This window comes from Lepidochelys kempii, chromosome 3 (genome assembly GCF_965140265.1).
Source record: "Lepidochelys kempii isolate rLepKem1 chromosome 3, rLepKem1.hap2, whole genome shotgun sequence".
In the NCBI taxonomy this organism is placed as follows: domain Eukaryota; kingdom Metazoa; phylum Chordata; order Testudines; family Cheloniidae; genus Lepidochelys; species Lepidochelys kempii.
This window is the reverse complement of record NC_133258.1, coordinates 91,120,623-91,143,891: the sequence shown is the minus strand read 5'-3', so window position 1 is coordinate 91,143,891 and position 23,269 is coordinate 91,120,623. Positions and strand designations below refer to the sequence as shown.

The 23,269-nt window shown below is 41.2% G+C and overlaps 2 protein-coding genes across 9 annotated transcripts in view; one reads left to right on the top strand and one right to left on the bottom strand.

The window, feature by feature from the left end:
* Nucleotides 1-23,269, top strand: part of MCM9 (minichromosome maintenance 9 homologous recombination repair factor) — a 73,983-nt gene that overhangs the window by 27,770 nt on the left and 22,944 nt on the right. The window contains exon 8 of one of the 8 annotated variants that reach the window (XM_073337162.1): nt 5,972-13,308. The exons of 4 other annotated variants lie outside the window; for them this stretch is intronic. In XM_073337162.1, coding sequence (XP_073193263.1) covers nt 5,972-6,114 — 143 coding nt within the window. In that variant the 3' untranslated portion in view covers nt 6,115-13,308. Of the gene's footprint in view, nt 1-246; nt 1,661-1,720; nt 1,928-5,971; nt 13,309-23,269 lie in introns of those variants that run through there. 3 more of the 8 variants (XM_073337164.1, XM_073337163.1, XM_073337166.1) reach the window with 3 other exon arrangements.
* On the bottom strand, nt 5,459-21,571 carry ASF1A (anti-silencing function 1A histone chaperone). The gene is made up of 4 exons (XM_073337168.1): nt 21,212-21,571; nt 16,313-16,428; nt 8,927-9,103; nt 5,459-5,860 (listed from the first exon to the last, which is right to left on the bottom strand). Exons 1-4 carry the CDS (start codon nt 21,318-21,320, stop codon nt 5,648-5,650), a joined length of 615 nt encoding a protein of 204 aa, XP_073193269.1. The 5' UTR covers nt 21,321-21,571; the 3' UTR covers nt 5,459-5,647.

Sequence of the window (23,269 nt, the reverse complement as noted above, 5' to 3'; positions counted from 1 at the left end):
TCTGTCAGTGGATCCTCATGGACCCTCCCCCAAAGGATCATCCTATGGATGTTGCTTTTTGCCTTTTTTTTTTCCCCTCCTGCAGAAAATTATTCAGGCCTATATTTGTTCTTTTTCTGGCTTTTTCGATTCTTCCAGAATGAGTACACATTGTGTGGCTGTTACATGCAGTAGAATCATTCTCTTTCTGCTTAACTGAGACTCCTCCTCTTTTCTCTTCCTCTCCATGTTTTGGGTGGATGGCAGGCTGAGAGTCAGTTCCCTGCTGTGAGGCACTGCCTTGTGCTGCTGAATCCTTATCTCGACTCTGGCCCATAAAGAAACATCTGAAGAGCAAGTTTTTTCTCTGTTAGTATGGCCCAGATGGCACCAAATGCCAGGGGTTGTTAAGAACTCTTCCTGAGGGACAGTACAAAGCCTTAGGTCCTTCTTCCACCCTTGCAAATTACTCAGTTTGAACAAAGTGCTGTACTATCAATATATGCAGGAATCTGTATATACCTCAGGAGTAAAGTAAAGTACATCAGTGAGGCTTTTAAAAAGAAATGAAACCCCCATGCCCCCCAAATTCCACTTCAGGTACATCACTTTTCCAACTTTAAACTCTTATGGTAAGGCCTGTTACCATAAGAGATAATGAGGCTCACATCTGGATAGCTGTGCAAATTACTTCTACATTCACTTCAAAACCCCTTTACACTTCCAGTGTGGTGTCAAGGCGCTTTAGTGTAATTGAGAATAAGACTCTCTTTTAACTGCTGAATGAATAGAATTACTGAATGAAGTTCCTTCAGACTTGCTTTGGATCTTAGAAGCAATTTATTAAAAGAAATATTATCCTAAAAGCAATTTATTAAAAAAAACCCACATTTATTGAGCTGTCCAAGTGTAACTTCCAAATGGAACGTATGAGGTAAAACTTCATTTTGCTTTTGAAATTTTATGTTCAAATAGCTGGAACTTGTCAGGAAAAAAATCACCTTTGTAATAAGATCAAGCACTAAAAATGCTGTTCCTAAAAGACATGTTTGAGAGACATGTTCTGTTAAACTGAGAGAGTATAAAACTGAAATTGGTACTTTCCTTAACCATAATATATAATATGATAATTAAGCAATGTGCAGCCAGTATTTTAAAAATGGGTCTCCTCAAAAAAACTTGCCCTCTTTGCCTTGGGTAAACCCTGGGTATTAAAGAGAAATGGGGGTAAAATGGGGATTCTGTTAATTTACAAACAGTACAGATGCTTTCCAAAAGGCAAAGACAAGGTAGTGGAAGAGTGCTTCCTGAATCAGAAAGAGGTGCTAAGCAAAATACGGATAGATGTTTGCGAAGTGACTCCTTGGAGAAGGGGCCCCATCTATGCTTTTCTGGTGGCATATCTATTAAGATATTTAGTGGGCTAACAATGACGTGAAGTCAAGCATGTGCTTGAGACCTTGATCTTTAGCGTTCAGTTTGACTGGCTGAGGACTTCGAATGAGTACTCTTTTTTTTGGCCACAGTGTTTTCTTTTTTTAAGTGCATTGTTTTTAGATTGTTTGTACTTTTCTCCCTAAAACATTGACTTTATGAACTAATTTTTTATGCAGCAATTCAAATAGATGCTCAGAATGGTAATGTTTTGAGAGTTGTTAAATCAGGTTGCTTTCCTTGTTAATTATTTTACATGTATTATCCAGTTCCTGTTTTGTGTGAAGAAATAATTTCTAATTTGCAGGTTTTTTTCCAAGGTAGAAAGACCCAATCCAGGAATCCTATATTAAAAAGTAGTTGGTCACAATGTCAAAAATGTGAGTCTCAATAAAAATATATAAATTGCTGACTGTTCATTGTAGGATTGAGAAATACTGCAGGGCAGTTACATGGGTACCTAAGGGTTTTCTATATGGTTACCACCCATTACTGTAGTAGTCAAGAGCTGCCCAAGAAAATGGTGAGCTTGCTACTGGAGCAGTCAGTCTTCAGCTCTTTTCCACTCTCTGGCAGAGGAGGATATCCATGCATTTTGTTTGTTTGTTTGTGGTCTCTTCTTCCACCTTTAATCTGGTGATTGTGGAAAAGCATTGTCATAGAGGAGGTTTTGAAGTATGTCATGAAAGTGATCAGACTCTGAATCGGTCTGACTTCTTCTGGAAACTCGTTCAACAGCTGTTGCCCCATGTGTCAAAATGATATGTCCCCAGACTCTCTCATGCTTTATGGGGTTTTTGAGTGTGTTGTCCCATGCAAGAGAGTTGTCTGAGTGGGTCATGAATGCAAATGTGGTAGCTAATGTAGCTGGTCTTGATCTATTGATGACCTTTGTAGATCAGGATTATCAATGGAAGTGGACTGGGTTGGATCACAGCAACCTATCACAATGGGGGCGTGAATAACCATATTATGTATGATTTGGGGCCTCTACCTTCCTGCCATCTTCAGACCCAGATCCAATGAGTTGCAGTAATTCAGTTTGGAGATGATAAATGTATGGCTCACTGTGACCATATCCTTGCCTAGGAGAGAGGGACAAAGCTTCCTAGCAAACTGGAAGGTGAAAGAGGACATTTCAAGGTGAAAGAGGATATTTACTACAAGGTAATGCTACCTTGTCTGCTAGGACAACTCCTCTTCATACAAGAATCTCTATCAGGGATATGACACCTTTGCGATGGGGATTTGCTTCATCTGGAAAAGGAAATGCACAGCAAGGTGTCATCAGTTTATTTTTGACATAGGTCCTGTGTAGATATTGAGAAGGGAGGGGAACATAGAATACATCCCTCTGGGAATCCACAGATGAGGGCTAGTCGTGGGAAGAGTAGCTCTTCTTATCACTCATTTGGTCCTGAAATTGTAGTGCTGCATTGTCTACTCAAGCTATGTCATGTACAGGCAGTCCTCAGACTTACGACACAACTGGTTCCTGAAAATTGCGTCATAAGTCAAAATGTCGTAACTTGGAACTGCAATCCACTCCATTGCACGACCAAGTATCGTAAAGTCTAAACCAATTGTCGTAAGTCGAATCAGGGTGTCAATTCAGAAATGTCGTAAGTCAAACATCATAAAGTCGAGGACTGCCTGTATCAGGTTAGCTGTAATGAAAGTTTCAGAGAGGTCAGGTAGTATGAGCATGGAGAGAGAGAGCCTCTATTCATTGCCATATTGTTTAGTGCCACTGGGGATGTCTCTGCACTGTGCCTTGGCCTGAAAATCAGTTGTGAAGAATCCATGATGTTGGAGTTTGGGTTCTAAATGATTTTGTCTAGAAGCGTGAGGTTGGAGGGGTGACCTGTGTCACGTGTTTGTATCTGGATGATCAGGCACTCCATTGCATTGTTCAGGAAGAAAGGAAAAGTTATTTCTCTGAAGGAGATTTTAAGAAGCTGTTAGTAGTGGACATAATTTCTCTTCTCTGGCTTTCACCGTACGTGAATTTGTTTTGCAAATGGTATTCCACTATTCATAATGGATACTAGTATGTGATGGGGCCAAATTCTGCCAGGGCAGCGGGGTGATTAATGCCATCCAGTCCATCTTCAAGTGTACAGCCTCAGTGAGTTCCTCCTAAATACAGTTGATATTTTCTGCAAATTAGGATAGGAGCTTTTCAGAGCACTCAGTGCTTGGGTCTAGTCTCTGGATCAGGATCAGGGGTCCCCAGTGGGGTGCCCGTGGGCGCCATGGTACCCACCAGGGCATTTTTGTGCGCCCGCGGGACACCCCGCCGCCGAAATGCCACCGAGAAGCGTTGTCGGTTTTCGGCGGCGACACTTCTTCCCGCTGCCACTTTTCGGCGCTCGCCACAGTCTTCTGGGAATAGCAGGAGCAAGAAAGTTTGGGGACCACTGCTCTGGATGATGCAATCTGGGATGATTAGCTTGGTGGAATAGTTCTGTTGGCACTGTATTGTAGCTGTGATGGTGGTAGACCCAATTATTTAGTTTGTGTAAAGGCAAAAAATACCGTTAGGCATTGAACTCTTACAGTCTTTCAGTGCGAATGGGGCACCTAATTGTCTGTTGTACCTTTGAAAAATCTACAACTGTATTTATTTGAAACGCTGAAGGGTTTTTGTTGTTGGTGTGTGTACACTGAGGAAATATTCACAAATTTTGAATCAGTTTATTCATTCAATGCATTTTCTGCCCTAGGTGGAAATTTGATCAAGTGTTTATTTAAAAATGAAGACAATCTCACAAATGCCCTGAAATAATAGAAATTCTTACTAGTTAGGGCACCTGCATCCTTACTAAGCAATGTTGGAGGATAAGAGAAAACGCTCCCTATTTTCTTTTAAGTGATCAATTATCATGGGGTTTACCTTCCTTGAAGAGAAATAAGTTTTGGAACATAACAGGTTCACAGTGTCAATGGTTCTTGCCAAATACTGTACTATGTTCTTGCCAGGCTGATTACAAATGTTATATCAACTATAGGTGTGCATAATCTGTTCACCTTTTTGCCTTGACTTACATAATAAGATTAATGAGAGGATTTGGAAGAACAGCTAAATCGTTAGTCTTATAATTATTAAATGTCTCAAATCTGTGCAATTACTGCTTGGTCTTTAGCTTCAAGATCTTCAGGTTAGGTATTGTATGTGCACTTGTGTACAGTGGTATTATAGTGGAGCCTGAATCTCAATTTGTACCTTTGGGTACTACTACAATACAAAGACAATAAAATTGTGTATTGAAATGTCTTAAACCCAAGATGTTTTATGAAGCTAAGGTAGGATGAAGCACTTGAACCTCTTATTAACTATCTAAACAGACTCACTTTTTTAAAAGCCTCTTTTTTCCTGTAATGTACCAGGCCGTGATTGTACATATAATCCCACAGAGAGCAATTTTTTTCTTACTAAGTATTCATGCTATATCTTTTGAAGTTTAAATTTTGTAATTGCTTGAAACCTTTCAACCAATTGTGCAAACCATTAACATAGTTGAAAGAGAGTTCTTCGCTGCGCCCTCCTACACCAAATGAAACATTGTTCTTAACAGACTATATAACACGACTTAATAGCAGCAGGAGAAGATTTTTAAAAAATCAAGTCCTAAAATCCCAGATAGCAGATGGCAGATCTCAAATTGCATGCTCTAAGTAACAAGTATGTGCTTTGAAAGGCATAGACGTTTGCACCTAAAATTATACTGTGCTATCTGTTTTCACAGTAGAGAACATTTTAGGATTATTTTTTAGAGATAAAATGCAAAGAAAGGGGGGAAAAAAGTTATCAAAAAAGACAGCTTTGTTCCTAACCTATTATTAAAGGGCAATGAAATAGTATTCAGCATTATTGATATTAGGGATGAGCCCAAGTCGTCACTCTTCCATCTGTGCTTAAATATTTTTAACTTTCTGTTCTTTAGGTTTTTAATTGTATTTACAGAGAAAGAGAAAAATAACACATATGCTTTAATCAGATTAAGTTTAGAGCAAATAAAATAACACATTAGAGAAAAAAAACTACTTAAAAATAGTTGTATTTATATTCCACAATTTGCTCAAATACTGTTTTTTTCTTATAAACTTTCTACAGGATGTTTTAAAACAACTTCTTCACGTTGTTTGTTGACTATGTACTTAAGGAATTTCAGGCAAATAGTTCTGGTTGTTTTTACAGCTTAACACATGTACAGTATCAAAACGATGGTAGTCACATGCAGTCCATATGAGATTCTAACATGACATTTAATGAATTTTCTGATGTTGACCACCCCTTTGATGCTGAAGGTAGTGCATCTGTAGAAAGAAGTGACTGTAGATTTGGGTTACTGCTCTCTGCATCTTCCAGTTTTTCAGTGTTGTCCTCCCAGTTAATGTGGAATCTTGTGACTCTGGGGTTAGATGCCAAAATATTCCTTTGTAGCTGGAGGAGGAGAAAGTATATTAGTCGTGTGTGCATGCAAGATTTCTGTATAAATTTGTACAAACATAACTAATCTCTACGAATTTATGGCACTTGAACTTTAATCTACAGATGCTGCTTATGTATCAGGAACAGATGTTTACCATACAGAATCAATCCATCTAGTCCAATATCCTGCCTCAGTGGCCAAACTCGCTTCAGAGGATGACAGAGCCCTCATCTTGCACCAAGCTAAATGTGCCATGCTCACCTGAAGGGGGTAGATTTCCTTCTTAACATCCCACCCTAAACATGAGATTTCAGTGTGTTTATCTTAGCTTGCATGTATACAAATGTTCAGCACATAATTAAATTATCCAGTCACGGTAAAAAAAAAAATAAAAAAAAATTCTAGTCACAGTCTGAGACACTAACCTGCAGCAGTGAATTACACAAACTGACTGATTATATACAGTGTACAAAGTAGTACAGGTAATACAGTTTATTTGCTCTAATTACATCCAGTGTCTTTGTTCTTGTCTGATCCTGCAATCCTTCCTCATGTTAGTAACACTACTTGGAGTTTTTTTTTCCATAAGTGTGCTTTAGATCACATTTTGATCTTGACTTAATTGTATTTAATTTAATTCCTATTAAAAAAAAATCTGTAAACTTACTTAGCTTTGGAACAAGAAGGTGAACTGGCCCCATTTAGATAGTATTGTTGACCCTTATTTTTCTTTTGACAAGATGACAGGTATGTGTGTATGGATATAGCCAAAAAATGGATTCATTTTTCACTGCCTCCTTTCTCCTTTTTAATTAAGATACTTTGGAAAGTTTGTTGTTAACTATTGAAAATGTGCATATTACAGCAGGGTTTAAGACACCAGAATCTCCCATGTTGCAGAACCATCTGCCCTCATCGTGAAAGCTTAGCTTCCTTAGCAGTGTGAGTTCTGTGGCTCTGATTCTTGCACACACACACTCTTGCCAAATGGAAGGCAGCAATCTACACCATTCCTCGAAGTCACTGCATATGGATCACAGTACAATCAATTAATTATTAAACTAGTCATGGGAAAACTCTGTCCCGGGGCTAAAAACTGACCTTTTTCTCTAAAGAAAAAACGGTCATTGAGTAATTCCTCTTACCCAAATTGACAACCTTTTATTTTCAAACCTGATCTGCTTAGTTCCCCTTCAATTATAATATGTTTTTAACCAATGCATCTTCAACTCAAACTAAATGTCTAAATTCTGCACAGAAGAATTCTAATTTAGCCAAGGATTCTGCACTTTCATAGTTTGCCCTGCCACCAAAATTGCTAGATAAAATTAAGAACCTCTTGGGGTATTGGTGAGTGAAAATAGTTCAAAAGAAGTTTGCTGCTTCTTTGTTAAAAGCAGAGTTAACTTTGCATAAACAAATGATACTAGATTATAGTAGTAGTTGTGGGTTTTTTTGTTTTGTTTTAGTTCAAGTACTTGTGAAGAAACTTGGATATTCAGAGGCCAGAACTTTAGCATTTACACCATAAAAAATGGCATAAAAGGAAATGATTATAAAGGCAAAAATAAAAAATGGGAGAAAGAGAGGAACATATTGTAGATTTAAGGTAAAGCTTTTCAAAAGTTAATAGCAACTTTGGGTGACCAACTCGAGGCCCCTTCAAGTGGCCTGATTTTCAGGAACTGCTATACACCTGATCCCTGAAAATTAGACCCCCGTAGGGTGTCTCAGGGTAGGCACACCAAATCACTGGTCACTTCTAAAAATCATGGCCTTAAGTGTCTTTTAGTGATCCACAATTTAAGTGTAGTTATATCGGGTATCATTTTTTGGGAATGCATGGCTTTTCTCTGGCCTAATTATTGCAATACAGGTATTATTCTGGTCCACTCTTCAGATTGTTTCCTATTATAGGTAAATGATAGGATGTTGTTACACTTTTACCTCATTACCCTCTCCCATTAGCCTTTTAACATCAGTTTATATATATTACTTCCTTAAATTTCCATGCAAATAAAGGCCCTGACCCTGACAAGGTGTTCCATGGAGGCAGACCACTGTGCCCTCATAGAACCCCAATGACTTCCACGGGGGTCTGCCTATGTGGAACACTTCACAGGTGAACAGACATGTGCCAATGCCCTCCCTCTGTGCGGTGCTGTGTTCCAAATAATTCTTATTTGACAAGTCATTTTAATGCTAGTCCTGGTTTAGTTTGACAAAAAACAGACACTTTTTTTAAGCTCATGTTCTTAGTTTAGATTTTGTGTTTTGATTTTTTTAAGTCAAATATGTGACTTATCAACTACGTGTGATTATTCAACCAACTCTAATCAGGACAGTCTCCACAGCCCAAATTTGGCCCATTTCCAGTTTTTGTTAATATGAATATCAATTATGATATTTGTGATATGGATATTTGTCCATTAGGAAGTGGAAAGAGACCAACAACTCCTTTCACATAATCCATGTAAGATGGCAATAGCTTCCGATCACTACTGATCTGGGAAGGATTCTGGATGAAAGACCCTGTATCCCAATCCCCTTCAAAACTATGATAACTATGTGTCACCTTACATTTGTTTTCTAAGTCTTATTTTTGCTTGATTTGATGGCTAGTTTTGTATGGCTAAAGACAGTGATACTCAGACTGAGGCTCACAAGCCGCAAGTGGTTCTTTAATGTGTCTTCTGTTGGTCATTGCAGCACATGATATTAAAATACTGTGATTTAATTATTAACCTATCGGGATGCTTTTGCGATGTTATTAACCAATTGTAGTTGATAAAATAATAATAGTTGGTCAGTCATTTTGCTGTGAGAATTATATATATAAATTAAATATTTCCCCAGCATACTGTTTAAATACAAATATATAGTACTATAGTAAATGAAATGATGAATTCACAATACTGTGGCTCTTTGGGGTAATGCTGATCGCTAATTTGGTTCCTGAACCACTGAGGTCCGAGTATCACTGGCTTAAGGAATTGTTTGGTTTTGTTTTTTAAGAAAGAAAGCCTATTATGTTAAACCTTCTTTGGATACATGACCAGAATACAAACATTCCTTACCTTAGAAAAGTCTGGTTTTACTGGAGGATTCTCTCTCAATTCTGTTTCAGTATATTCATTGTTTACATAATAGCCGACTCGAATAAATTCTTGGCCTCGGTAAGTGCATGTAATTAACACAACTGTTACACCAACTGCATCTGCATCTGGAATAAGTCCTGGATTAGGAGCGTCAGCCTAAAATGTAAAAGGAAAAGGTTATTGAAACAATACAGATTGATCTACCTCATCTCCAATTGTATACCATATGGAGATCTAGCAGGGGGGCGTAGGGTTGTATGTCACATCCATCATGTGGATTAAGCAATGGCTGTGCACAAATTTTAAATTGATGATTCATGCATAATTGGGAGATAGAGTGCAAGCACATCTACACTGCTCTCTCAGTAATTGCAACCTTGGATTTAGGGCACTACTCTCTAGAGATACATAGCAATTCAGTCTCCAGGGTTTATTTGTTTTTTGTTGCTTCTGAAACCTATATGAATAGTCAGTTTTTGCGTCTTAAATGGTTTTTTTTGACCAGTTACCAAATAATCTGTAGTTCGGGCAGGTGCACTAATATCCCTCAAACCCTGCTGTGCCACTGTTCTCCACCCCAACCTTGAAAGATTATCCTTGCTGGTTTATTTTTCATGAGGTCTGTGAGGTTACATTGGGGTGCATATGTTTTTATAGCTGATAGATTAATCTGGTAAGGAAAAACTGAAAATCATACTTCAGCAAGAAGAGGGGACTGAATTGCAGTGAGGTTTGAGCTATTCCACAGGCTAATGAGAGAAGGAACCAGTATGTCTTTTGCCTTTAGGGTGTCCAAGTGTCCGGTTTTCAACTGGAAAGTCCGGTCGAAAAGGGGACCTGATAGTGTCTGGTCAGATCTACTGACCAAACACCTAAAGTCTAGTTATTGTATGGGGGGAGGTGCGGAGGTGCCGGTTCATCACCAACTTCAGCCCCCCACTCATCCAGGGCCACCTCCTACCTGCATTGGGCAGCTGCAGCTCCTGGCCCCAGCTCCGCAGGAAAGATTCTCCTGACCCAGGCGGGCGGAAAAGGGGAAGAGCAGCGAGCAACGGGGGAGAGGGAGAAAGGGGAGCAAACAGATGGCAGGACCTCGGAAGAAGAGGTGAGGCAGGGGCCTTGGGGAGAAGGCGCAGACCAGGGGAGGTTCCGGCACTCTTGCTGGAGTGTCCGGTTTTTAAATATTACAAAGTTGGCAACCCTATTTGCCTCCCTCCCCATAACTAAATTTGTTACAGTGTGTGTTGTTAAGTGCAACTCTCTCTTCACTTGGAGAGAATTTCTGACGCATTTTCAACCAGTAACTCAGGCCTAATTAATATGCATTAATCTTTCTAAATGATCTAGCAGTGGCAGTCTAGTTGTTAATAAAAAAATGTGCACCATAAAATGGGGCTCAACCCCAATCTTCTGAAATGCTTTTTGGCTGTAATTTATTATTGAATTTTTTTGTTTCACCCTAGACCTAGGACTTGTAACAATGCATGTTTCTTCAAGGGATCATTGCTTAAACTGCTTCATATTTACAAATTTTAAAAAATTCAAAAGCAGCAATTAAGCACTTCACTATTGCTGGGAAAGTTACAGCCAAACATATTTCTAATATTTTATTATACATGCTAGTATAGTATAGTACTGTGGCCTGTTGAGCTGCTTGATCATATGTCATTGGCTCCTGTTTCCTTGATTCTACAAGTATCCATAAACCAACCTAGACACCTTAACTAGGGTCTGTGGCTACTGAGCAGAAGGAAGAGATGTTACACCCCATGGGGACCAGTGTGGTGGGGATAGCCATGCAGTATTATCCAAAATCAGGCAGGGACCAAGGCAGCCAGGCAGTAAATTGAAAGGCTATGACACAAAATGAGTTAAACCTAGCAAGGGAAATAAAAGGCAGTAAGAAAAAATTATAAATACAAAAGGAGCAAGAGAAAGATGAAGGAACATGTAGGTCTACTACTGAGCTGGGAAGGAGAGCTAACAGATCATATCAAGAACGTTGAGGTGTATAATGCCTGTTTTAAGTCCGTCTTCACTAAAAAGATTAATGGTGACCAGATACTTTACACAATTATTATTAACAAGAAGGGGGCAGGAACACAAGCCAGAATAGGGAAGGAACAGGTTAAGGAATATTCAGATGCGTTAGATATACTCAAGTGGACAAGACCTGATGAAATTCATCCCACAGCACTTAAGGAACTGTCTGAAGCAATACCAGAACTGCTAGTTCTTATCTTCAAGAACTCATGGAGGACAGGTGAGGTTGCAGAGGACTGGAGAAGGGAAAATATAGCACCTGTCTTTAAAAAGGGGAACAAAGAGGACCCAGGAATTATAGACCAGTCAACCTAACTTAGCTACTTGGAAAGATATTGGAACAAAAATATTAATCAATTTGTAAGCACCTAGAGGACAACAGGGTAATTAGCAATAGCCAACATGGATTTGTCAGGAACAAATCATGACAAACCAACCTAATTTCTTTCTTTCACAGGATTACTGGCCTAGTGGATCAGAGGGAAGAAGTAGATGTGATAGATCTTGATTTTAGTAAGGCTTTTGACAGAGTCAGTCCTACATGATAATCTCATAAGCAAACTAGGAAAATGTGGTCTAGATGAAATTACTATAAGGTGGGTGCACAACTGGTTGAAAGACTAGTTATCAATGGTTTGATGTCCAAATGAAAGGACACATCTAGTGTAGTACGATAGGCGTCTGTCCTGGGTCCAGTACTGTTCAATATTTTTAAAAATGACTGAGAATGGAATGGAGAGTATGCTTCAAAATCTGCAGATGAAATCAATGAGGGAAGGGCTGCTAGCACTTGGGAGGGCAGGATTAGAATTCAAAACGACCTTAAAAATGGAGAGTTGGTCTGAAATCAGTAAGATGCAATTCGGTAAAGACAAGTGCAAAGTTCTATTCTTAGGGAGGAAAAATCAAATGCACAACTACGAAATGAGGAATAACCAGCTACGCAGTAGTGCTACTGAAAAGGATCTGGGGGTTACAGTGGAATATGAGCCAACAACATGATGCAGTTGTGAAAAAGGCATATATCATTCCAGGCTGTACGAACAAGAGTGTCATATGTAAGACATGGGAGGTAACTCTCCCATTGTACTTGGCATTGGAAAGGCCTCAGCTGGTGTACTGTCTCCAGGCCCTGGCACCACACAGAAAGACATGGACAAATTTGAGAACGTCCGGAGGAGAGCAACAAAAATGATAAAAGGTTTAGAAAACCTGACCTAGGGGGAAAGGTTAAAAAGCTGGGCATTTTAGTCTTGGGAAGAGACGACTGAGGGGAGACCTGAGAACAGTCTTCAAGTATGTTCAAAGCTGTTATAAAGAGGATGGTAATCAATTGTTCTTCCTGTCCACTGACATTGAAGGTGGGACAAGAAGTAATGGGCTTAATCTGCAGTAAGGGAGATTTAGGTTAGATATTAGGAAAAACTTTCTAACCATGAGGATAGTTGAGAGCTGGAATAGGCATCCAAGGGAGTTTGGGGAATCCACGTCACTGGAGGTTCTGGCTTAACTCCACTTACTACAGTTATGCCACCAGAAAATTTGGCCCTATATGAAAATATACATACTCGTGCACATACAATAATTGCTTCTTCACCTGCCAATGAAATGCAGAGGCTTCTGGGGAGAGATTTAGCAACTCCATCAATGCACAACAACAGATTTATACAGAGTGTGAAAATAATGCCTTGAAACTGCAGGGAGCATTTAAATAGGCAGAATTTAATTAAGCAAATAGTGTTATAGAAAGGCATGGACCCATCTAAACTAGGAGAATGAAGCATTCAGCAAACATTTGAAGTTTTTAAACCATGATTTGAGGACTTCAGTAGCTCAGAGATAGGTGAGAGGTTTTTTGCAGGAGTGGGTGGGTGAAATTCTGTGGCCTGCATTGTGCAGGAGGTCGGATCATAATAGTCCCTTCTGACGTTAATATCTATGAATCTACGTTCTAGTCTGTTGCATTCTATATGGGTTCTTATATAGCACTCATCACCGCAGTATCTTAGTGCCTTCCAGTAGTGCATTAAGTGATGCGACCCAAAACATCTGTCACATGTTGTGTGTTCTCTCAGTGTTGGTTAATGTGCATTAACACATTTTTAAAGCCACTTCGCACCTGGCATAGACAAACACTAGTGACCTTTAAAATATGTTATCTGGTCATGGTCATTAGCTTGTCCCTTACTAGTAACCACAACCAGTTAACATCTTTTTAATTTTAAATGCCACTGTCTTCATCTATACTAGGTACAAAGCATTGTTTAACAATGTGTTAGTCAACATATTGACAGGTTTCAGAGTAACAACCCTGTTAGTCTGTATTTGCAAAAAGAAAAGGAGTACTTGTGGCACCTTAGAGACTAACCAATTTATTTGAGCATAAGCTTTCATGAGCTACAGCTTATGCTCAAATAAACTGGTTAGTCTCTAAGGTGCCACAAGTACTCCTTTTCTTTTAGTCAACATATGTAAACTATTTAGATGTTTGCCAAACTCACCTAATTTTCCTAGTCTAAACAGCACCACCAAGTCACACTTTTGTACAGAAAGTGCTGAGAGATCTTTAATGTCCACAGGTGTTCAGAACTTTGATTTTACATCGTATCAAAAGATTGCACCTTCAGCAACACAGCATCTTATGCTGGGGCGTTGGTTCAGTTACTGACTCAGAAGGAAGAAAATACTGCCTATTGAATCATCAGCATGACTTCCTGCAGTGCCCTGCTTTGTTCTTGGCGGCAGAGATGTTGGCTTTCTAATGGGCAGGGTGGGGAGATGCTCCGCTGGGCTCCTCCCTGGCCCCCACCCCCACTCCACCCCTTCCCCCAAAGCCCCATCCCTGATCTGCCTCTTCCCGCCCTGTTCCACCCCCTCCCCCTCCCCCGAACGTTCTCGCTCCTCCCCGCTAGTGCCTCTTGCACGCCACGGAACAGCTGATCATGGGAGGCACTGGGGGGAAAGGGGAGGTGCTGATCGGCGGGGCAGCTGGCAGGTAGCAGGTACTGGGGGAAGGGGGAGCTGATTGGGGGGGCTGCCGGTCGGTGCTGAGCGCCCATTTTTTTTCCATGGGTGCTCCAGGGCTGGAGCACCCACGGAGTTGCCACCTATGCTTGGTGATCTCCCATTTAATTATTAACCAGGCCCAGGCCCTCTTATGACATTTGATGATCAAAGTTTAATATACTTTGGGCTGCAGGTACTTTCCTAAAGAAAAAGGTAGGAGAACTTCACTGTGTTACAGGAGAGCTTGTACAGAATCTTGCACAGGATATATTCCAATATAACCAATGTTCTCTATGCTTAACTCCTAGTTTGGCTGAGAGAAGATAAATATTCATAGTTGAAACATGATAAATGATTCCTTCCTGTGTAAATTTCATATCTGGGGGACAAGTGAAGTTTGGACAATCAGGGTTACCTGTATAACATGACCAAAATGTGCCTCTTTAGATAACCAACATCAGCTCTTCCTCCTATCTCTCTCTACCACCAGTAACATTTATAACTTAAAAAATATTAATTGTAACTTTTAGTTTTAAAAATCTTCACCCAAACTAATGTATCTTTAAAAACGCAGAGGCATAAATGCCAGCTCATCTTTTTGAGCATTGTACCACACTGCAACCTGTTTCCAAGGGCATCAGAAGGCTACAGACCACTTCTGTCAATTTACATAGTAAGTTATGACTAAAGGGTTAAAACCTGATAGAGGAAGAAATTCTAATAAGAGAAGTAATTTGTCATACATCTGCTTTATTTGTAGTGGGGAGAAAATAGCCCCATTATTGAAACCTAATTAATAGGGAAGTGCATAAAGAATGATTTGTATATAGAAGGCTGCTAAATGTACCACCTTCCTGCTGTTTTTGCTGTGCTTTTGACTTACCCTGTAAAATAAAGTTTTCCTTTATCCGAAAGTTTCAGATGTGCTCTGAAGCATTCGAATAATTGGGATTTACATGCTTATTCAAGATGCCGTAGACATTTTCTACACACACCATGACACCACCCTTAAAACAATTGTATAAACTGTCAGAAAGATAGAAGCTCATTCATGTCTTCAGTTATTTTCTTTAGTTATATGCGTGAACTCCAGTGTATCTTTGCCATAAAATCACAGCAAAGTGCAGTTCTCATGTGGGAGTGGAAGTACAGTTCTTCCGGAAGGAGCTAATTTTGGTTTTAGTCTGACACTTCTGCCAGTGCATTTTAGTCCCGTTTTACCCGACGAGGCTAGCATTGGATAAAAAGAGGTTGTGCTGAACTGAGGCTATGTCTACACTACAAGCACTACAGTAGCGCTACTGTAGTGTAGTCACTTGTTTTCCGTCACTGTAGTCAATCCACCTCCTCAAGAGGCAATAGCTAGGTCAATGGAAGAATTCTTCAGTCAACCTAGCTGTGTCTCTGAGGCTTAGGTCGGCTTAACAATATCTCTCAGGGGTGTGTGAATTTTTCACACCCCTGAACGACACAGATAGGTTGACCTAAGTTTTAGGTGTAAATCAGCCCTAAGTTTTAGGTGTAGACCAGGTCTGAGTCATGGTTTTGTGATATGGAGAAAGCACCACTGGGAATTAAAGTGAGAATGAAACCAGACCAGTGCATTAAGCCACCTCACTGCATTCTCTCCCCATTTTCCCTTAGGTACTGCCTTATTTGTAACACTTTGGCTTTGTCAGTTGGTAGCTCTTAGGATTTCCAAACATCTGAAAATTTGTGGGTGAATCCTAATCTTCATGTGTCTCCCTGACGTACTTCAATGCTACATTGAGAATCCCAAACTTATTTCAGGACTTGGGACATTGTGTTGCACCATGGCATGAAGATCCAGACATCACAATGCAATATTGTGTTGCTGAACAAAGATAAATAGATGGCTGTCCTGTTGAGTTTTACCATGAGCTGGTCACTGGGAGAAGGGGCGTAGACTAACCTTTTATACCCAAAGTTTCCCACAATTGCTACCCCCACCACAACCTCACGAGTGGTACAAATGTTGGGAAGTGCTATCATAGACCAGCTAACTGGCATTTTTAACTACTGTGTTGTCTAACTTTGCCCTGTCTACAATAGCCCCCTCCTCCCATTCCCTCACTGATACCACAAGTGGAGCTGTAGCAGTAGGACATTTCGGAATAACAAGTGCTCATGCAGACAAGGCCTTAAAGTCAGGAACAGTAGATTTAAGGAGTTGACACAAAACGGTGTGTGCTAGGAAAAAAATATATTATTGAAATGCTGCTTTGCTTTAGGCTGTCCCCTTTAAACATCGAATTAACTCAATTGTTTTAGAAATATTGAAAATAATAAACTTACCTGAAACACAAACATGTGCCTTCCTGCAGGAACAGGTCCTACTAAAACGGAGTCTAAAACTTGATCATACTCCTCACTTTCTGCTGAACCCACATAAATTATTTTCCATTCCAAATCTACATTAAAACAAAAACAACATTTTAAAAAATGCCCACAACTTTCACATAATTTAATTGTCTCTCTTTGAACAAGTCAGTCCATAGCTCCAAGTGAGGGTCTCAGGTCTTGCTTATTTAGGACTTCAGTCCAAAACTGCCTCCATAGCTGCTGGTCCATAAAGACTAAAGGCTTGTCTACAAGGGGAAATTTACTAGCATAATTATACCACTTTAGTTATACCAATACAACTCGACATGAGCTTTCTAAGCCTTTGCTGCCAACATTATTCAGAAATGGTATGCCCCCAGGAAAGGGCCATGACATGCCATTTTTGGACACAGGCTTCTCACGGATGGAGAGAGAGGGACACTGAACATAGTGACAGTAGGGAATAGTGATGTGTAGAAAGTGAAGAGCTCATTTACAGGAGGTAGCCATGACACACACCCACACAAAATTTATATTGTGATTACAGAATACTCTCAGTAAAGGTTTTGGTGTTTGGATGTAACTGAATCTTGAGCTGGAATTTATAACCATTTTATGTAAAATCTAATGTATTTTATTGTTTCATAATACAATTTAAAGAAACCAAATAATACTAACAGTTCATAGGTTTCCTGGCCCATTTGTATTGCTGTGCTTACTCTCTGCCCCCACTCCCTGTTTAAAAACTGAAACTATCAACTACCATCCATTAGCTCTTACTTCTGCTTATTTTTAACTTTTTCTTTCTGGTTAAAACACACACATGGCAGAACTAACCTGCCAGAATTCTTGCATTTTAAACAGACAATAAAAGGTCACTGATGGGTTTTTCTTCTTGAAAGATGCCATTTGTGATGATTTACTTTTTTTAAATTGGAACTTATTTGAAAATCTGTTTCAAAAGAGTGCCTTGAAAAAAAACAACCTAGTGTGACACATTTTCATCTTGTCTTTCAGTATGGAACAATGCCCTGATCATGCATATACCATCATTAGCGCATATTCCTGTGCTATTCCATAGTCTTCAACAATACACACTGCACTGGTGCAAACAGGAGTCTATGCTAGGCATTCCTGATGCAGGAAGGTGCCTAGGGAGGTGGTAGAATCTCCTTCCTTAGAAGTTTTTAAGGTCAGGCTTGACAAAGCCCTGGCTGGGATGATTTAAATTGGGGATTGGTCCTGCTTTGAGCAGGGGGTTGGACTAGATGACCTCCTGAGGTCCCTTCCAACCCTGATATTCTATGATAGGAGCCTAAGGGCTTGTCTACACTGGGAATTTACAGCACTGCAACTTTCTCGTTCAGGGTGTGTGAAAAAAACACCCCCCTGAACGCAGCACGTTTCAGCGCTGTAAAGCGCCTGTGTAGACAGTGCCCAAGTGCTGGCAGCCACGACCACAGAAGCCACTTTAAAGCGCTGCCAGTGTAGACTAGCCTTAAGTAAGGAAGAAAATGCAACATTGTAACACAACTTTGCTGCTTTATGATTCGAGTCACTATTTTTCATCATTTAACACAGCTTTTTTTGTATGTTTATTTTTTATATGGCATTACTTGTAGGATTCAGGAAGGCATTTCTCTCCCCTTGTATAGCACAGCGTAATTTTCCAGGTGCTGGATGGGAATTATTTGCCTACCTTTGAAGTACCTGGTATTGGGTACTGCCAAGACAAGATATCAGACTAGACAGGCAAATGGTCAGATCCACTACGGCAATTCCTATGTAAATATGCCATACATAGTTGAGGAGTGTTGTGTAGGCCAGGAAAGTTCATAGCACATCCATTATAAGCCACTGTTCCAAAGCACTGTATAAGTCATTCTGTACTGATAGTTTAACATCTCAGACTAGGAATAATATGGGGGTGGGGGGCCAGAGGGAGTAAAAGCTACTTCATAAATTATATGCTAAAAAGATAACTATCAAATCCTACTGATGGGCACACAGTCCTAAACAAGTAACTTTTAAAATAGTTTTGACAAAATAGATGAAGTTAAAAAATTTAATTGGCAAGGGATTGGTCTGATTTGGAGAGGAAAAAAATACAGTGAATGATCAAGACATTAGAGTTTGAAAATTAAAGCAAGGATACACCTTTCTTCATAAAATGTATGAAGAAAAGAAGATTATCTGTAATAATAAGAATTTTAATGACTTATATCAAGGATTCTCAAATTTCATTGCACTGTGACCACCTTCTGACAACAAATTTACTACATGACCCCAGGGGGAGGGGCAGAGCCAAAACCCCGTCACCCTGGGTGGGCAGAGCAGGGGCCAGAGCCCAAACCCTGCCACGCCGGGTCAGGGGAGAGGGGGCCACAGCCCAAGCCCCACTGCCCTGGGTGAGGGTGAAACTTGGCCTTCAGCCCTGGCTCCCTGCAAGTCTAATGCTGACCCTGGCGACCCTATTAGGGGTCCTGATCCACAGTTTGAGAACTGCTGACTAATATGAAAGATCACAATATCTGTGGCCATGTGGAGGTGGACACACAGTGAGTGGTGGTTATGCTATACCTGCACTTCTCATTCTCAGTTGAAAACAGGGATAATAATGCAAAAAAAATTGAAGTAAGCCATCTTTATTTCTGCTCGTTTAGCCACTAATCAACCTGGCCCAACTTTCATTTAAATCCATGTAGTGTTGAGTGTGATGCACACAGATAGGAAGGGAGGGTTGAAGTCTTTGCAGCACTGGTGTAATCCGTGTCTTGTCTGGAGCACCACCAATTAAACAGGCTGCTGCATTCTGCACCAGCTGTAGCATCCAAGTAGTTTGAAAGAGTAGCACCATGGCATAGATGCCTTGTTTACACTAGAGAAATCTTTAAAAAATTTCTCACCACCTCAGCACAGGTGTTTCCCACATACCTGTACAAACAATGGCAGCTGGCCTAAACTAACACTTCTACCACTGGTTTCAGAGTAGCAGCCGTGTTAGTCTGTATTCGCAAAAAGAACAGGAGTACTAGTGGCACCTTAGAGACTAACCAATTTATTTGAGCATAAGCTTTCGTGTAGCTCACGAAAGCTTATGCTCAAATAAATTGGTTAGTCTCTAAGGTGCCACTAGTACTCCTGTTCTTTTTACTTCTACCACTGAGAAAACTGGTGAGCTGCAATAATGCTAGAGCAACAGTTAGAGAATTTAAAGAAAATCTTGAGTGTAGTCAGGGCCTCTACGGAGAGTACCAGCAAGTATGATCATTAGACCAAATGCATTTTGTGTAAGCCACCAACACATAGTAAAATAGCAGTGACTGAAAGTTACAGATCTGGGCTGGATTTGAACTGGTGACACAAAGGTACAAAACACTCCATATTATCTCATTTCCAAAGCTTTGAACTGTTTAGTCCCCCATAAAATTAAAACAAAAATAAGTATGTTCATTTCCCCCTACCCCTTAAATGTTGGGATCCCCATATATCAGATGCCAGCGACAGTGGTGGGGTGACTAGCACCTATTGGATCTGTCGTCTTCACGGCGGCACAGCGAGTGCAAGCTGCAAATCAGTTGTGGCCACAGGCACTCCCACTCCTCTCTCCAACACTTAAGTAACTCTCAGACTGGTCACTAATAGCTTGCTTCATTCACCTGTTGTGCCAGTACTCCTGAGGGAAGCCAAAGGAAGCCCGTTCCCAGTCCACAGTGGTGAGACCAGTGGTCCCAGAGGGCTCCTCTGGCCAGAAAAGAAACAGACTTTGCTTTCTGCTGTAAAAATCCTGTTTATTAACTTGCAGCACTGGCCCAGTACACGGTGGGGTCACTGCTGTGAACCCTTCTGGACGATTCCTGCAGAATGCTGTAGTATTTGGTGAGAGTAACCAGCACTGGAGGAGTCGCTGCTGAGCGATGCAAGAGGTTAAATGCCTCGTCCACCCTCTGTACCCGGCAGTGGGTGGGTACATTGCCGACCTCACTCCCTGCACAGTGCACCCCGCTCTGTATAGGCTGGGGAGCAAAAGACTAGGTGTCAAGACTGAACCGGAGATCCCCAGCTGGCAGGACATAGCATGGTACACCTGGACCCCCCCGGCCGCCAACAGCAACTTTCAAGTGAGTTCTAAAAATATTATTTCCTTCCCCCACCCTCCCTCTCCGGGGGGCTTAGTACCCACAATACTACTAAATCTGTAAAGGGATCCAGTCGGCTACTTTGATTATTTTCAGACATTTTGTAAAATACTAAGTGTTGCAGCTACCTTTGAATCTCTACTTTAAGCAACCCTCCCGCCGCCCCCCGAAAGATTTCCCCCCCCCCCCCAAAAAATTCAAATCGAATGTCAAGACAATGAAAATATTTCCTGGGATGTGTTTTTCCTCACTTAGGGTAACGTTTCAGCCGGATCTCGCGTTGCTCTGCTCAGCAACAGTTCACCTCAGCAAAAGGGATGCATGCTGAGATGTGCTCGTTAACCCCTCGTACACCCTCCCCCGCGCACACACACATCCACACACACACAAAGCTGGCAACATGGCCACCACCACTCAAACAAGTTCCTGGCAACTTAAGCTTACGTTACAAAATGCAGCGTTTGGAGCCGAAATACAGCAGCCCCCAACTCTGCAGCAGAGGACACAATCATCAACTTTCCCTTGCCTTTCAACCTAAACGCGCCAGCCTCAGACAGAGCATTGCTACACAGCGTTTAGATGCCTGCCAGCACATCTGCCTCTAGTCACACCGAGGCAGAGAAGGAGAAACTGTTAAATAGTAGAAGCAGGCCTTTGCAAAGTTTAAACCTTTTAAAACCAGAAACCAGTAGTCCTGGGTTATAAAATCCGTACTGGGAAAAAATCTACTCACCTTCAGACAGATCCTCTATGCACTCAAACGTGATTTCGAATTGAAAAGGATTGTAGAAAGGAGAAGGATTATCCAACACCACTACATTGTTCACCTGAACCTTTGCCATATTTTGAAAAAAATACAAACAATAGGAAGAGGGTGTTAATGCAGCACAATAAAGTCCAATGTGTTATTTTTCTGTGAAGCACAAACTCCAGGGCTAGTACTTGATCAAGCTTGTAGAGCTATGACTTGAGAAACTTTTTTTTTTCTTTTATTTACACCAGGAACACTCCACACTGTTTTGCAGCTTTCCTATTTCACTAAACTACAGCCCATTCTGCTCTGTTAACTGGCAGCCCTGGCGCTGATTGGCTGCACACTGAGCTATGACCCTCCTCCTGAAGCTTCCTGAAAGAACAAGATGGGCTCCTTTGCTCTGAACGGGCTTGAAAATATCAGCTGCTGCTCCGCCTGCTGGCCCAGAGTAGGGGAAAGGCTTAGAACAAAGTGGCATGACTGACTCTGGGAGGAATGGAAGAAGGAAGGGCGAGCTCGTTTGACATTGCCGGAGCACTGAGCCCACAAAACGTGTGCAAGGGCATCGATGGCTCGAGCTGGCTTTTTTTGTGTTTCTTCCCCTTACTTTATTTAACCCCCACCCTTTTTTTTTCTCTCTTTTTCCTTCCAAATCCAAAGTCTCTGTGCGGCTGGATGTTGAATAGAATTATTTCATAAGGAAAACAAAGATGTAGTTGCTGATTTTTTTTTCTTGTGCTAGTTTTAAATCTGTTAACCCCAGTGGCGTTACTCCTGATTTACAATGGTGCATCTGAAGTCATGAAACCCTGACATGAGTAGTCCTTACTGAGGGCTTGGCTACTCTTAAACTGCTGCAGCAGTGCAGCTGCACCACCTTCAGTGTTTCAGTGTAGATACTACCTACACTTGATGGGAGGGCTTCTCCTGTCAGTGTAGGTAATCCACCTCCCCAAGAAGCAGTAGGGCTCGCTAGCCCTGGTCTAGACCAGGGGTTAGGTCAGGAGCCATGTCTCTCCGCGGTGTGGATTTTTCACACCCCGGAGAGATGTAGCTATACCAAAGTAAATTCCTACTGTAGACCAGAACTCATACAATTAAAGCCATTGAAGTCAAGGGCACTGTTAACTTGACGAGTGAATAGGTGAAGAAGGGCTGTGGGCTCAAGCTTATGTTATGTTTGAGGGCATGCTTTCCATAAATGGCTTTTCAGTAAAAGGGATGCTAGATTATGAGGATGTGGAAGAATAATCATTATAGGCCCTGATCCCACAATGAGCTCCACCGTGGGCATAGGGGGCAGCCTGCACAGAGCTCACTGTGGGTTTGGAGCCTCCGTGTTTAAACAGTATTGATCCTCATTTAAGTACCTAAAGAAATCTCAGCTTTAGGAAAGCTATTGCATGAGCATGTTCTGTCAGAAGCAACCTTCATTCCCTACAACTCACCACCATGGCAAACTTAGATGTGTAGAAAAAAAATCAAAATGTTTTAAGGTGAAATCATAAATCAGGAAGTGAGGTACAATGGGCTTGTACATCCCATCAAGGTCCATGGGGAAGGGGCCTTCTGCATGAAGATCTTACTCTTTGCCCATGGAGAATGGGGCAGTGACCCAAATCTGTGGCACCAGGCTCCTTATCTCCAGCCTCTGAAGAGAGCAACTGGCAGGGTCAGGGATCTGTGGCTGGGGAGGGGACAAGATGGGCAGGACTTGGGTGAAATGCTTTGTCTCTCCCAACTCTATGGGGAACCTACCCACAAGTAAATACAGGCTCAGGCTGTATTAATTTCTGAATTGAGCCTTTGAGTGTACTAGAATGTCTATGTAAGACAGTGTTTTGGGGGCTACTGCCTGCCTGGAAAGCAAGAGCTATGCTGAGAAGGAGCCACAGCAGAGCTGTAGAGGGCAGTGCTGGGGCACAGAGATTCTGTGTGGAAGCCCTTGGTCTTCAGCAGATCCCTGAGGTCACAGTGAGTTTTCCTCTCAGATTGCTCCCTCCTGTACATTTTTCCAGTGCAGGGAGCAATCTTGGT

Bases quoted from the DNA above. Each gene is read 5' to 3' on its own strand.
- ASF1A (XM_073337168.1), bottom strand. From the start codon at position 21,320: ATGGCAAAGGTTCAGGTGAACAATGTAGTGGTGTTGGATAATCCTTCT. The intron at 9,104-16,312 runs GTAAGTTTATTA...TTTACATTTTAG, and splicing joins GGCACATGTTTGTGTTTCAG to GCTGACGCTCCTAATCCAGG. The intron at 5,861-8,926 runs GTAAGGAATGTT...CTCCTCCTCCAG, and splicing joins TAAAACCAGACTTTTCTAAG to CTACAAAGGAATATTTTGGC.